The sequence below is a fragment of the Otolemur garnettii genome, unplaced genomic scaffold (assembly GCF_000181295.1).
Source record: "Otolemur garnettii isolate 467f Iridium unplaced genomic scaffold, OtoGar3 scaffold00108, whole genome shotgun sequence".
Classification (NCBI taxonomy): Eukaryota; Metazoa; Chordata; class Mammalia; order Primates; family Galagidae; genus Otolemur; species Otolemur garnettii.
The window spans coordinates 795,234-810,722 of record NW_003852503.1 but is presented as its reverse complement, the minus strand read 5'-3'; the positions used below and the strand labels follow the sequence as shown (position 1 = coordinate 810,722).

Below are 15,489 nucleotides of genomic sequence, written 5' to 3'. Positions count from 1 at the left end.
GGATGACAGCGCTGACCCTGGGATTCACGGCAGCACCGCCCCGCCACCTCCCCAAAGCTTTAGCATTCAAAGCGTCAATCAAGACAGACTCTCTCTCCCAGTTCCTGGGACTTTTTCACCTGCGGGATAGGGAAAGGGGCATGAGGCGGCTGAGGGTGCGACCATGGAAGCACGAGCTTCCAGGATGATGACCCTCAGGACCTAGGATGGAGATGGCAAAGCAAGGACCTTTGTAGGAGGCAGTGTGTGCTGGAAGAGAGGGACTAAATTCCGTGTTCTCCATGGTGGTGGAGGAATCGCCAGCAGAGGGCGATAGAGAGCTGCTCCTGTCTTCTCTCCCCATCTACGTCTTACAGCTACCCTGGCACCAGGTACGTCGTAAATACACCAAGCTTGGCTGTCTTTCTCTCCAGATGGGTCAACTGAGGTCAGCCAGGAAGCCCACCTGTGTATGTCCTTCCGTGGGTAGTCAGGTGAATGGGGAGGCCTTCAAATTTTGTCTGGCCCAGGGTCCCACTAAAGGAGCAAGGAACCCCTACAGCAATAGAGACAGAGAATTGCGCACCAGAATTACGGTAGGTAATAAGATTTACTGAAAACTCGGCCACATTCAGTACTGGTTTGGTGGATACATCAGAAGGAGGTTGCATAACATTAGGCAGGTGAAAGGGGCTGGGAGGAAGAAAGGTGGGCACGTGTGTGCGGGTGTGCCTGTGTTGGGGACCCCGGTCAGGGTGGTGAGTGGAAGGGGGTGTGTGTGTGTTTCAACGAGGAAACCGAACCAGAAGAGGAAATGCATTTTATCCCACTGCACGTTGCAAAAGTCTCACGCCAAAAAAGCTAGACTTTCCTTTACCTATGGCATCAAAAGGGAATAAAAAAATGATTGGATCACCCAGATTATAAATAAGGTTATTTGTTTCTCAAAAATCCCTATTAAAACATTAAATATCAGCTCTTTTGGGGGAGAAATACATTCATTTCAGGGAGACCTCAGGAAAGCAACTGTCCTTTTGCTCCACCCCAACCAGGTGAAGGAGGGGAGGCCCCAGAGAGCCAGAGGGTCCCCTCCGCTTGAGGCAGGTTGCCACTCACATCCTGCCGCTGAAGGAGATGGCTAATGCACAATTTACAAATGAAACTGCATGTCCATTAAATTAAACCCAATGAAAAACACACGTGTGGTCAGTCCTGTCATTCACAGCCATAGGGGTGAGAGGGCGTGGGGTGGGGCTGGGGAGGGGTGCCCGGAGGGGGTTCTGGAAGTTGAGGTGGGAGGGTATGACAGGGCAGAGAGTGGAGAGCTGCGGCCTCCTCCCGGGAGCCCCCACTCTTGCAGTGCTGTGGGTGGTGGAGTGCGGAACAGCAAGGCGGGTGGGGCGAGGCAACCCCCAGGCTCCAGGTGCCATCTCTCTGGCCCCTCCCTCACATTTGGATATCGATGGGAACAGGGACGTAGCACCTTCTCCAACCCCCGGCTTCCCTGTGGGCTAGATGCTTCTTTGCACTCTTCTGCCTCCTCTGAAGGATAGATGAGGAAGGGAGGCTGGAGGCTGATGGAGCCCACCTGGAACAGAGAGGCAGCCCCTGGCTGGTGGAAGGATTCCCAGCTAGCCTGGCTCCACCCTCTCTGCAGGCCCTGAAGGGTGTGGAACATCTAAGGAGCTCCATCTGAAGGCAGGACCATCTAGGGTGGGACACCCCTGTCCTGTTACAGGAGCTGAGTTCTTTGACCACCATGGTCACCTTGATATGGCTCCTGGCGAGGGTCTGTCATTTCTTTGGCTCCTAGAGCCACGCCAGATGAAGGGACTCCTCTCATCCTCCTCCTACAGGCTGAGCCACCAGCTTACAATCCATTTCCAGGACGGAGTGAAGGACGCTCTGCCGGCTGCCATCCCTCTCCCCCAAGTCCACAGTGCTGTGCCCAGAGACAGCTCCCTCCTGCCCTTGAATGTCCCCCTTTGTCTTTCCCTTTCTTCCTAAGTCTGTCCCCCCCGGCAAAGGCGCACTCTGTAAACAGCACCGATCCACCGCACAGTGCAGGGCTTGTGAGCAACGCAAGTCCTTGGGTGGGGCCCATGGTTGCCATCTGGCCTCAGAGATTTGGTGAGTCCAGACATTGTTCCTGTCTTTCCATGCAGGCTGCTTGACTGGCCCTGCCAAACAGAGTCCTCTGTGGTTCCAGGGCAGTGGGCTGGGATGCTCATGGAAGCTTGGTGGTTGGGAAGGAACAGGGTGTCTCCTCTGTACTTCAAGCTCCTGATTTTGCGAAGCTAGGGCCCAACTCCCTCAGTGCTGCCTACCCGTATCCCCTTCCCCCCCACCCTGAAGCCCTCCCGACAACGCTCCTCTCCTGCTTGCTGGTCAGTGCATCTGGGCTGCCTGGCTACTCCAGGGAGTCACTGTGTTCCAAGCCCAGGTCGCTGACATTCGTCGTCTGCAGCTCATCGGCCTCCTCTTCCAGCTCTTCTTCCTCTTCTTCTTCCATCTCATCCTCATCCTCTTCTTCTGTCCCATCCAAGGAGTCATCATGTGCAGCCATCATTGCCTGCTGCATGGCCATAGTGGCATTGTCTGAGGACAGGGACTGCAGGTTGTCCAAGTTGATGGAGCCTGCATGAGAGAAGGCATGGGTCTGGGTGATATGGGGCTCTGGGAGATAGGAAGGAACAGCTGGCTCACAGGGTGGAGAGCTCCTTGCTCAGGCAGCCCAAGCCTAAGCTGGGTGACTCCTTGGTTTGAAGCCTCCAATGCATTCATCAGTCAGCTTCCTCTGCCCTACCCAGGGAAGCAACACTCCCAGCTCCCATTCACTGCACATTTTCTCTCTAAATATGTTAAGTGCTTTTGACTTGCTAGCAGTTCTATAAGGCAGGTATTATCCTCATTCTAGGAAACTGAGTCTCAGACGGTTAAGTCACTAGCAAGCTCAAGGTGACACAGTCAACAATGGCAGAGTTAGGACTCTTCCCCAGGTTGGTCTAACCCCCAAACCGTTTCCACTCTACCTGTCGAGATGAGGCCCATCATATCAGAACTGTGCGCGCGCACACACACATATATATACACACACACACGTGTGTGAAGGAATGCAGGCACACGTGCACACTGCCACCTCTCTTCCCACACACTGCTATCTTCACATGCCAAGCTATAAAATGTCTGGCTCATTGAATTATTCATTGTGCATTAGGCGACTGGCAATTAGAAGAGTGTATATGGGGGGTGTGACAGGGAGGCTGGGAAAACAGCTCTTCCTCGGCTCGTTCACAAGCCAGCTGCCTGCCTTGGTATTTATAGATGGCCTTGGCTCTTGGGGTGCTGTGAAGACACTGCTGCACAGGGAGCTTGGGTGGCCGTGGGTGTGAGCAGGGGACTCTGCTGAGCAGTCACTGACCTGGATGACCGCCGCCTTTCCCTTGCCTTTGTGAGATTGCTTTTGGCTTGTGAAAATATGTACAGAAACATCCTTGTCTTGGAGGTTCTGATGGGGTCAGAGCAGCGACTGGGGCCCATTTGCGTACAGTCAGCTCTTGGATCTTCGTGAAGCCTGAGTTCCAGAAGCTCCCGCCAGCCCCTGCCTAGGGTGCACCCAGCCCCAGTTCTTACCATCGGGGTTTGTCCCTGGGCCACCGCCCTGCTGCTGTAGGACCCCCGCAGCAATGGAGTTGGGCCAGAATCTTTGGGTGGGCCGGTGCTGAGACTTGATCTTCTTGGCTTTGGGGGCGGGGTCTGGGTTGCTGGCGTCCAGCATGGGCTGCAGAATGCGCCTCCGGGCGTTGATGAACCTGCCCAGGGGCAAACGCAGAGACCTGTTAGACACCACCTGGATGGCACGGGCGGGGGGGTGGGGGGGTGGGGGATGGGCAGAGAGAGATAATCTGTCTCCAGACTGCACTATATGGAACAGACAGGGCTTCCGACTCAGGATGTAAAAAGTCCAGCAAGGAGAAGGCCCTGGGGATTGAGGAGTTCTTGAAATCACCTGGGGTTTGGCCTTCCCAAAGTAGCATGAGAAGGGGTCAAAAATCCCGACTCAATGCCTGCCAGGATTGAACAGAGGAGGGAAGAGTGATAGCCACGGAAACTAACCTCTGACTTCTCTCTAGAGGTTGAGGGCTCAGACCAAGGCCCCAACTCTGAGGCCTGCTGTCACCCGACCAGAGCTGGTTCCCTGAGCTCCCTAGGACAGCTCAGCCAGCCATAGAAGGGGAAAGCTGAGACCTCTATGGGTTTGGAATGGCGAATCTTCCTCCTTCCTTCCACTCCCAGCTTTGCACAACGTTTCCATTTTAGTTCACATGGCGTGGGTAGACCAGGTGACCCCTGGTGACGTGCCCCACCCGCCAGTCCACAGGTGCAGGTGTTCCTGTCTCTACAGCGCAGGTGGGCTGGGTGCTCAGGTGGGGTTGGGCTTTGTATTCAGCAAGAAGCCGCCAAGGATGTGCCTGACACAATATCCCAGCAGAGGGCGCCAAGAGGCTGCTGATGAAGCTACAGGTGCCAGTGCTGAGTCTGGCTTTCTGCTTCTAGCTCAAACCAGAGGATTGGCATGGAATGCTGGGCTGAGACCGAGGCAGATCCCAGCATTCCAGTCTCCTTTCCCTGCTGTGTTCCCCTGCCAGGCACGTGGCCCTTGGATCTGCGAGCCTTTGGGCAGGTGGTGCTAACTCACCAGTTATTTACTTGCAGGAGGGTGAGGTTGGTCTGGGCTGCGATCTGCCTCTTCTCATCCTCCGTGGGGTAGGGGTGCTGAAATGAGAGGTGAAGGGCAAATGAGGGCCAGACACAGGTAGACTGGTACCCAGGAGGCTGTGCCCATGGCATGGCACCACCCCAAAGAAGGGAAAATGTAATGTTTGTTCCCCAAAGAGCATGGGGCTAAGGCTCAGAGGAAGGCTGCCCAAGACACCACACTCAGGGCCACCGGGCCCTTGGCCCAGCCCCAACAATGGTCAATGGTTCAATACTGACAGCTTCCAAGGCACATCCTTCTCACCTGCTCCTCCCCGTCACCCCCAGCAGGCAGGGCAGATGCTGTCAGTGTAAGGATTGCATAGGTGGGTGACTAAATCAATTCAATTTAAATTAACTGATATTTACTGAATATTTACTACATGCCCAGATTTACACTAGGCCTTCCTAGGAGAGAGAAGAGAAATAAGAGTGGTAAGCACTACTTGTAGAGTACTTTATAGCCTGTACGATGCTGTCATGCACTTAATTTCTTTTTTCTTTCTTTTTTTTTTTTTTTGAGACAGGGCCTCAAGCTATCCCCCTGGGCAGAGTGCCGTGGCATTACAGCTCACAGCAACCTCCAACTCCTGGGCTTAAGCGAGTCTCCTGCCTCCGCCTCCCAAGTAGCTGGGACCACAGGTGCCCGCCACAACGCCCGGCTATTTTTTGGTTGCAGCCGTCATTGTTGTTTGGCGGGTCCAGGCTGGGGATTCGAACCCGCCACCTTAGGTGTACGTGGCTGGTGCCTTAGCCGGTTGAGCTATAGGCGCCGAGCCGATGCACTTAATTTCATTTGATAAAGCACATGGTCAAAACTGTGAGATAGACAGGTCTGGTATTATTATTTGCACTTTGCAGATGAAGAAACCAAGTGACTTCTCCAGTGTCACCCAGATGGATGTGGGGCTAGTCTTTGTCCCATTACTTCATGATATCACTTTTGAGACGGAGTGAGGGTGAGGGAGTGAGCCGTTCAGGTCCCACCCAGTGCCCAAGCACACTCCAGTCTGTGCAGTGATTACATATGACTCCCTTGCTCAGATCTGCTTCATGAGGGCGCCAGTGCATAGAGATTTCCCACCTCCAGTGCCTTCAAGTACACATGGCAGATGCCTGTTGAGTCAGAGAAAGCAAACAGCAAGCATTGGATGCCAGGGTTTTGGTGATGAGCACCACAGGGGCTTAGGAGGAGGAGAAATGCCTGCTGTCCAGTGTGGTAGGGAAGACTGAACAGGTCACATTAGGGAAGGAGAAGGTTTGGGGTGGCAGTGGGAAGACAGTCCTGACTCCACTGGGCGGTGAGCCAAGCGCTGACAAAGTCCATGCATCTCTGGGTCTTTCTCAGGCCTCAGCACAGTGCCTGGCACCCAGTGGGTCTGAATGGGTCAGACTTTCGTCCTGGAAGGTTTGGGGGCTCTTTGGGCAGAGGACCAACCCATTCAGCATCCTCAGGCGAGCATCATCCCGTTTGATTGGAGTTGTATTAGAAAGCTGGGCTTGGGCCATCTAAACCCCCAGATACTGGGACTTACAATCTGGCTTTACCATGTCTGGATGAGAAATCACAGGAATGTCATTTAACCATACATCATAAAACCACCTAATAAAGGCTCAGCACTGAGTAGGGCATTAGCCACATACACCGAGGCTGGAGGGTTTGAGCCCGGCCCAGGCCAGCTAGCTAACAATGACAACTGCAACCAAAAAATAGCTGGGTGTTGTGGTGGGCATCTGTAGTCCCAACTTGGGAGGCTGAGGCAAGAGAATCGCTTGAGCCCATGAGTTTGAGGTTGCTGTAAGCTGTGATGTCACGGCACTACTGAGGGCGACATAGTGAGACTCTGTCTCAAAAAAAAAAAAAAGAACCTACCTAATAAATAAATTATACTTGTAAAGTGCTCAATACTACTACTATCGTGTGGTGTCAGCAAGGTGCTTAAAGCTCTCTAAGGAAGGAGTTTGTGATCAGCAGCCTTGGCGGTACTCTCATTATCAGAGACAAAGGGGAGTGATCTCTTTAGCTGGCCTCAGCACCCCTGACCAAGGCAATCAGGGTCATGTGTTGTTTTAATTCACACCTCTGACCCTGACTGCCATGCCAGGACAGCTGGGACTTGTGAGTCACACGCTGAGATTCTAACGAAAAGGAAAGAAGGAAAGCACATCTTAATTGGGAAGGAGCAGGGGGAACTGGGGAGAGACAGCAGGCCCGAGGGGCAGAAAGGCAGGGACTCTGGGAGTTCTGACACCTCCTGGGGACAGGCTGGTGCTCACGCCCCAGCCCTAGCCCCAAGGAGTTCCAGCCTCCCCATTCATGGGAAGGAGCCAAGCAGCCTCCCTGTCCACGGTCAGCTGGTGTGTGGACAAACTATGGCAAAAATAGGGTGATTTGGGCCCCACCAGGCTCTTTCATGCCCTGACGCCTTTGCACATGCCGGCCCCTCTGCGGGAAGGCTGTGTCTCCCACTGTTCCGTGGCAGGCTTCTCTGAGCTTCTGTGAAGACGGGTCACACATCTGACCCTCAGGGAGTCCTTTCCCAGCTCCCCAAGGCAAAGCTAGTTGCTGCTGCCTCTGAATGGTTGCTTTCTGCCTGCTTGCTGGTGAGATATGTCCCCCCACTAGGCCCTGCATGGCCCTTGGGCAGGGACCCTGTATTTTATTAGACATTGTTCATCTCCAGCATCCAGACCAGTGACAGGCAAAGCAGTTAGTGTTCCATGATCATGTCGGGAACAGACAAGGGAATTAACGCAAGAAGGAAGGCAAGGCTTGGTTTCCTGAACCTTCTGTTTCATCAACCCATAAAATAGCTGGTTATCTGCAGCATCTTGGGCGCTGGCAGTGAACAATATCTGAACTTAAGAGCTCACAGCATAGATGGAAAGGAAAAAAATGTAGAGAGAAACCCTCTCTTAGAGGGAAGTCCATGCTAAGTACCCCTTGGTGGTAGAGAAAGAAGTCCATAAGGAGGGGGCCTTCGGCTGGACTTTGAAGAATGACTAAGCCATTCTAGTAGGGCAGGGGATGGGCCTTTCAGGAAGGCTGCTCTGGACTTACATTTAAACCAGTCAGATGAAAATCTCGCCCACCATTAAAGGCCCTTCAGCCTTTAATAACCCTCCAGCCTTGCTTGGAAGGTTAATATTTGCTGTCTCTCAGGAGGCTCCTGGTACAGCCCCCATTCTGGGTGGACATCATGAACATTTGATGGCTGTGCTCCCCTCTAGTGGAGAGCCATGAGAGGCAGCGTTGCCAAACACAGGCTGCTTATTCTCTTGTGAATAAGGATATAAATCCCTCCCAATCCCCTAGCACAGGTCCCCATCTCCTAGCCCTCCTGGAACCAGTATTTCAGGAGGCACGTGGTGGAGGCCATGGGGTGAGCAGCATTTAGCTCAGCCTGGAGAACAGGTGTGCCGGCCAGAACATTCCTGGCACTGCATGTGAGTGCCCGTGGGAGCCATCCAGCTCATACACACCTCGGACCGCATGATTCTTAAGGACAGAGTCAAAATAGTCCTGGCTCCTGGACAGACCACGATTGGGTCAGTGCTACTTTTTTAGCACAATTGAAAAGGCTTGGGGCCAAGGACGGGAGGAGGAATCAGATGAGATCATGGTAAGCCACCAAGCCACGGTAGCTGCTCTCTAATTATAGGGAGGAACTCCTCTGGAGTTGAAGGGAAGGGTCCAAATGGTAGCTCTCTGCAAATAGACAGCTCTGCCTTGGAAAAGAGTTCAGGACAGTCCAGAAACTGGTAGATACTTCTCAGGCACAGCCTGAAGCTTCATACAAGTAGACAGTGCTGCCTGGTGCAAAAGAGCCTTTGTAGATGGGGTCGTCTTGGTCCCCCACGCAGTAGCTGTGTGACCTTGACAGCTTGTCATTTTATGTCTTTCTTCCCCAGCTTTCTTGGCTTAAAATGAAAGTAGCAAAAAAATGCTAACTCTCGGATTTGGGGGATGGTTTAATGAGATATGCAGGATAAACACGTGTGCTGTTAATTCGTCCCGTGCAATCTGCTGGAGCATCTCAGATGTCACTTAGTTGAATATTCGAGGTCTCCAGAGAAAGGAACTGTGGTATTTACCTTAAGTAGGCGTTTCATAGCCCCACAGCTGCCGCTTGGAACTCTCTTTGAATTCTACCCTGAACTCTTTCCTACCTCTCCCTGACAACTCCTTTAGTACAAGTCTCATCTGAGTTAGAAGTTGATGCCATGGATATCTGACAGTTGGAAGGGTGAGTTCTGCCAGGGCTTGGCTCAGAAGGAAGCTGAGCTGGCGCTGGTTCATAGGCCCCTGGCCACTTCTCTTCCCACAGAGCCCTGGAGATCATCTTTTACCATGTAGCTCTCACCACGAGGCAGTCAGGTCACAAGGGACAGAGCACATGGCCAGCTTCAGCCTGTTGATGTCAGCAGACCCTGGGCTGCCACGGGTGTAGTGGTCTGGGAGTCTGGCTCAGGTCAGTGAGCGTCCACGCCCCTTCCTGCCGCCCCCAGCACTGCGAGTCCACCACAGTCTTCTTCCCTGCTCCTCACCCCTGACAACCATTGGGCTGCGGTCTGCAGGCCACCAATCTGTGGGCATTGTGTCCCTCTAGGAGGGCCAGGGACCACCCAGAGAGAGGCAGTCAGCACTGTCAGGGACCCTGAAATGACCACATTCTATCTCATCTAAGATGCCATCAAGGGTGGGGTGCACCCTGATTTCAGAGGTGCTAAAATGGGAAAAATCTAAGCCTTTTGGATCAAAAAGAAGCACTTACTGTTACCCCAGGGATCTCTCTTTCGACTATAATTTGCCCTTATTCAAACCATTCTTTCATTTTCTTTCTTGTTTTTACCCCTCACCCCCTTAAAATGGTGCATAAAATGTATAGCTCCACATCTTACCACAAAGCAAGCGACCATATAACCACTGCCCCCGGGTCAAAACTCAGGATAAACCAGCCCCTCCTGGGAGCCCCTTTCTACTCTTTCCGAATCACTCCCCCAAAGCTCACCTGAATTTTATGGTAATTGCCTTCTTGTTTTCCTTTGTAGTTTTACTCTGTGTGTTACATCCTTAAATGTGTTGGCTTAGTTTTGCCTGAGTTTTGACCGTCACATACACGGAATCATTTGTCCACCTTTGTTCTGTGCAGCCGCAGCTATTCATTTTTCACGGCTGTATAGTTTTCCATTGTGAAAACCTGCCTCCCTTCCATTCTTTACCTTCCTGCAATTTCAAAACTATTCTCTCTCCCTCTGATTTCTCTTTCAATCCATCCTTCCCAAGGCCAGCCGGACTGCTTCTTCCAGCCACCTCCATCCCCACCCGTCCTTAAGCTGAGCCCATTTGGATGCCCAGCCCAGGAGTCCACACTGCAGGGTGATCTGCTTAGTCATCTGTCGTCCCCACAGACCGGGTGCACGTTTTTTGAGGAAAGGACCATATCTTTCGCTTCACTCCTACCTCAGCAGGCCTGGTGCACAGTAAGTGTTTAGCCCGGGGATGCACCTGTCCAGTGAATGACTGTGAGGTAACTGGGACTTCTCACCATTTCCTGTGGGGGGAGGAAACTGCTTCTGCAATTGATTATTGAATGAAAACCAGGGGTTGGGGGGTGGTGGAGGAGAAGAGGGTACTTAAAGGTTCATCAAGGTACACGGGTCACCTCCCTAAAGGGGTCTTGGAGGCCAGACTGTGGGGAGTAGGTGAGCACGTGGGCTCCAGAGCCAGACTGCCTGGGTTTGAATTCTGTCCTCTTCTCACCAGCTTGATACCTTGGGCAAGTTATAGGTTTCCTTTTCTATAAAACGGCAGAAATAATTCCACCCGCCACAAGATTGTTATAAGAATTAAGTGAGTTAATATTTGAAGATACTTAGAATAGTGTCTAGTGCTAAATAAATTAAAAAAAAAGAAAGAAAAGAAATCTGTAGCTCGATGCACATGGCTCTGAAGAAGCCACAGGTTGTTTCTTGGCAGACAGCAGGAGCCTCCCAGCAGCCCCTTCTGTGCAAATAAACATGCCCCTTTTTGCCAATACTTTTATTTCTAGCATGCTCTGGGGCTACCGTAGGCCCTGTGCACTATGATGGGGGTGTTTTCTCCTAACCTGGGTCTCAGGCATCTCAGGGGATGCTGTGAGGTTGTAAATCAGGGGCAGTGTCTTAGAGCTGCAGGCTCCAGGGGGTGTGTCCTATGTGCTGGGCGCACCCCAGGGCCCTCCCACATTCTCTTTCTCAGCTCATCCACCCACCCCTGCAGCGGATGCACCTGTTGTCAACAGGCTCAGTCTAGACTCACTGCAGTGGGACACTGACCCAGGACTGCAGCTACACCAGGACATACCCCCAACAGCCCCTCCTTCCTGGGGGGTCAGAGGTGGCTTCTCTCTACATCCCTACTGCAAAGGGTGTAAGGGAGAAAATGCTCTCACATCACAGGCAGGACTCTGAGGCCTGGCACAAAGGTGAAAGCAGCCAAACCCAACTGGCCTGATTTCCAACTTCCTGGTGTCCCTTACACCAAAGCCCTCCAGGTCCTGAGTAGCATTGGGAGTGAAAAGAGTCATGGCCATGACAAGGGACCATGTGAGTCCCCAGGCTCCAAGGGAAGATATGGGTGAAGAGGATTTCATGATCACAACAGATAGGAGGGAAGGTCATTCCCTTTGGTCAGCAAGAATCACAGAGGGATTTATGATCATCGGGGAGATAACTGTCATCCAAAATGACCCCTCCTCTTTTCCTATCCAGTCCTGAATCATTGTCAGACTACCGGCGAAAATGCTGGCTCCTCCAACCAAGCCCTGTAAACCAACATCTCAACACTGCACAGAGCTCTGAAGTCCCTGTGTTCAGCCTCTTCCACAGGATGGGAGCCCTTCACACCAGCACTTTTCAGACAGTGGACCCAAATAAAGAACAGATGTGCAGAGACAGTGACGGCCTCTGCCCTTGGAACGGTTTGGCGGAGAGTCTAGGGCAGCCCAGTGGGGTTACTATCCCTTCCACGTGTGTCATCCTGAAAAGCTGTGACATTCGGCCCTGCAGTGCTACCTCCACACAGTGCACAGCCCTTTGCTGTGATGGTTGGGAAAGTCTTTTGCTGTCCAGTCAGAGAGCCCTCCCACATCAGGGCTGTCGCACATCTCACCCCAACAGCGGATGCCTACAGCTTATGGTTAACTTTAGTTGATCACTGACAATACGTAGCATATTCTGCTCAAGAAGGTGATAGGTTCTCATTGAATTCCCAAGGTCCCTGTGAATACGTATTGTTATTCTCATATCACACACCAGGAAACTGAACTCAGAGGAGTTAAAAAACTGGCCTTGGTTACATTCACACAAATAGCAAAGGGCAGGTGAGAGCTGGGTTCACACCCCTGTGTCTCTCACCACCCTCCCTCTGCCCTGGACCACCTGTCGGGAATTGCGCTAATGTATTATTGACCATATTCTTGATCTTGGCAATGGGCATTGCCACCTCCACTTTATGAGCAGGAAATCCACATCAGAGAAGTTCATTAACCTGCTCAAGGCCATATAGTAAATAAAAAGGAGAGTTTGGACCAATATCAGGTCTGCCTCCCTCCAAAGCTCCTGCCCCCCACATACACCACGTTGCCCTGAAGGAGGAGCCTGCCCAAGCTTTCTTTTCTGTAGCCAAATATCCCCAGTCCCTTAACCATCCCTCACATGGCACACTTCCCGGGACAAACATCTTCCCAACCTAGCTGCCCTTCCCTGGACACGACTGTCAAAGGTCTTTTTGCAATCTGATGCTCAGGCCTGGACGCTCTCTCCTGGTCAGCACGGATGGTCAAACTCCTCTCACCTACACTGGTTCCCTGTTCTTGAACCCTTAGAGTGTTTGTCTGTGAACTTGCACTTGGTTATATCATGGGCTGACCTCTTTTGCTTCCTGTGATAGAATTTATTCCCCCCGATTAAATTATCACCCTCCTGAGTGCTAAAATCATGTCTCATGCCTGAAACTTAGGAGTTAGTGAATAAGATACGTGATATGGAACTTAGACCGCATTTTCCCATAGAAACATGTTATTTTTAAAACATGTTAGTTTTTCTGGCTGGTTTTGGTTAAAAGTCTGTGTTCAAGTGGGGAGGGGTCCACAGATTTAAGTACAAGCAAGAGATCTTTCTCCTTTCTCTGCTTTCAGGGGGCAGAACTATCCCTAGTAGAACTCTGAGATCAGTGAGTGTGAACGCTCAGCCTCTCCTTGGTGTGCCCTGTCCTTGTGTCCCTAGATCCTTGTGTCACCCCACAGTCAGCATTCTGAGTCTGAGGTCTCTGGCCCCTAGCCTTTCAGGGTCAACCCTCCTGAAACTATGTTCACGATGATATAAACAAAGCTTTTTGTCAGATTATCAAAACAGACAGGGGACATATATGCTAGAAACTTCTCCTCTGGCACCCCATCCTGGCTGGGCTTCTCAGAATGCTGTGTTAGAAAGTGTCCTAATCTTCATCTTCTCCCACCAACAAGCCCTGGCATTCTCCCCACAGAGCTGATTGTAGCTGAGTGGGAGCAGAAAGTCAAGCTTTTGAACTAATTCCTACTAAGCTGTACACAATGGCCTCATAGCCTCTGTTAGGCGTCACATTTTACAGGGATTGGATAGTTTAAAATGGGTCTCTGGTTGGTAGAATGTCAGACAGGGTAAGGAAATTAAAAGTAGAAGTACCAATGGCAGATGAGATATTCTGGGACCAGCACGGCCAGTCTCCTTAATCCATGTCCTTGCTTTTTCTGGAGTTCTTAGTTTCCTCCAAAGATTTCCCAGAAGTTTCAAGACTTTTCTTGGCAGGGCAGATTATAGGATCTCCAAAAGGCATTTGTAGAAGAAGCGCGGGCATATAGCACCCTCACACCCCGACTTACTCCATTCTCATAGCAACCCTGTAAGCTACATGTTGCTATTCCCATTTAACAGCTCAGGAAACTGAGGCTTAACAAGCTTGAACAACTCATCCCAGGCCCCTAGGTTAGGGAGAAGTGGTTTGAAATTCAAACCCAGGTCCTGCCACCAGGTGCTGGGTCCTTTCCAGGGACCATATAGCTCCCAGGGCAGGTGTGCAGGTGAGTCCTGTAACGAGCCTTTGACAGGAATAGATCTAAACCTTCCTCAGTATCCATGGGGGACTGGTTTCAGGAACCCTCGTGGATACCAAAATATATGAATGCTCAAGTCCCTGATGTAACATGGAGTAGTATTTGCGTATAACCTACACACATCCTCCTGTACGCTTTAAATCACCTCTTGATTACTTATAATTCCTAATACAGTGTGAATTCTAGGTAAATAGTGTTAGTCTGTATTGTTTAGGGAATGATGATAAGAAAAGTCTGTCAGATACTGAACACATGACTTGGTTGGCACAGAGATGCAACCATCCATTTTTTCTTTTTGAGTATTTTTATTTATTATTATTATTGTTGTTGTTGTTGCAGTTTTTGGCCGGGGCTGGGTTTGAACCCACCACCTCCAGCATATGGGGCCGGCACCCTACTCATTGAGCCACAGGTGCTGCCCCTCTTTTTGAATATTTTGAATATTTCAGTGGTTGGTTGAATCCACGGATGCAGAAGTTACAGCTACAGAGGACCGACTGTAATTCCTTCCACACTTAACACTGCAAGGCACGTGAAGAATGCGGAGTGACTAAAGCCAACACCAAGGCACAGAGGCAACTGGATGGATTTCACCCCCAGGCACCCACCGTGGCCAGGAGCCTGGGCAGGGCACAAGATGTACCCAGGGAGGCAGCGACTCTGTTTCCCTTTGTTGGAATCAGCCCATCATGTGAGGCTCTAGGGCTGTGGGGAGGATAACTGGGAATCTCACAGAGAGTTTCTAAGACAACGCCAGGCTCAGAATCATGTGAAGGACACCAATCTTCATGGCATCAATACTTACAAGTCAAAAGGTGTTAAAACCCAAACATCCATCAGCTGATGAATGAATAAACAAAATGTGGCACATCCAGGCCATGGACTATTATTCAACCACAAAACAAAGGGCTGACACCTGCCAGGACATGGATGAACCTGGACAACATTATGTTATGTGAAGGAAGCCAGGTAAAAAGTCCACACGTGGTAGATTCCCATTCATGGGACATGCATGGGACAGGCAAAACCTCAGAGGCAGACAGTGGGTTGGTGGCTGCTAAGGGCTGGGGAGTGATGGCCGTGGGTATGGGATTACTGTGATGTAAAATATTCAGGAATTAGATGGTGGTGAGGATTGCAACACTTTGTAAATATAGTAAAAGCCACTGAATCGTACAGTTTAAAATAGTAAATTTTATGGTATGTGAATTATGTTTCAATTTTAAAAGTCATGCAGAGAAACCCCTGGGTGCTTTTGTGCACTCAGCTTTTGTGACTAGAGCAGAGGTCACACCAGGGCACTGGAGCCGGGCCCTCGGCCCCTCCTGGCTGGGTGGTGGACCACACAGCACAGCTGGATGCCACACCAGGCTGATGGATGTGACGGCAGTGTCACCGTGAGGTCTGAAAGCCGAGGCTGGGCATTCTTAGTTCCTCCAGCTCTCCAGGACGGGGCCATGTGCCTCAGTGAGAGGTGCCATTCCCTTTGCTATACCTAGGCTTGGCATGGGAGCCAGAAGACGTCTGTGGTTTCATTGTTACTGTGGAGGCAACAGAACTGAGTGGGTAAGAGATTAGAGCCTCGGGTTATACTGATCTGGGTTCAAATCCCGTGCAA

General features: G+C 51.2%; 1 protein-coding gene across 3 annotated transcripts in view; it reads right to left on the bottom strand.

Annotated features, from left to right (window-relative positions):
- Positions 1-1,932: 1,932 nt before the first annotated feature.
- Positions 1,933-15,489, bottom strand: part of PKNOX2 (PBX/knotted 1 homeobox 2) — a 257,613-nt gene continuing 244,056 nt past the window's right edge. For all 3 annotated transcript variants that reach the window (XM_003796767.3, XM_003796768.2, XM_003796766.3), the window contains 3 exons: positions 4,679-4,755; positions 3,613-3,791; positions 1,933-2,616 (listed from right to left, as the gene is read on the bottom strand). In XM_003796767.3, the coding sequence (XP_003796815.1) occupies positions 2,390-2,616; positions 3,613-3,791; positions 4,679-4,755 (483 nt within the window). In that variant the 3' untranslated portion in view covers positions 1,933-2,389. The remainder of the gene's footprint in view (positions 2,617-3,612; positions 3,792-4,678; positions 4,756-15,489) is intronic.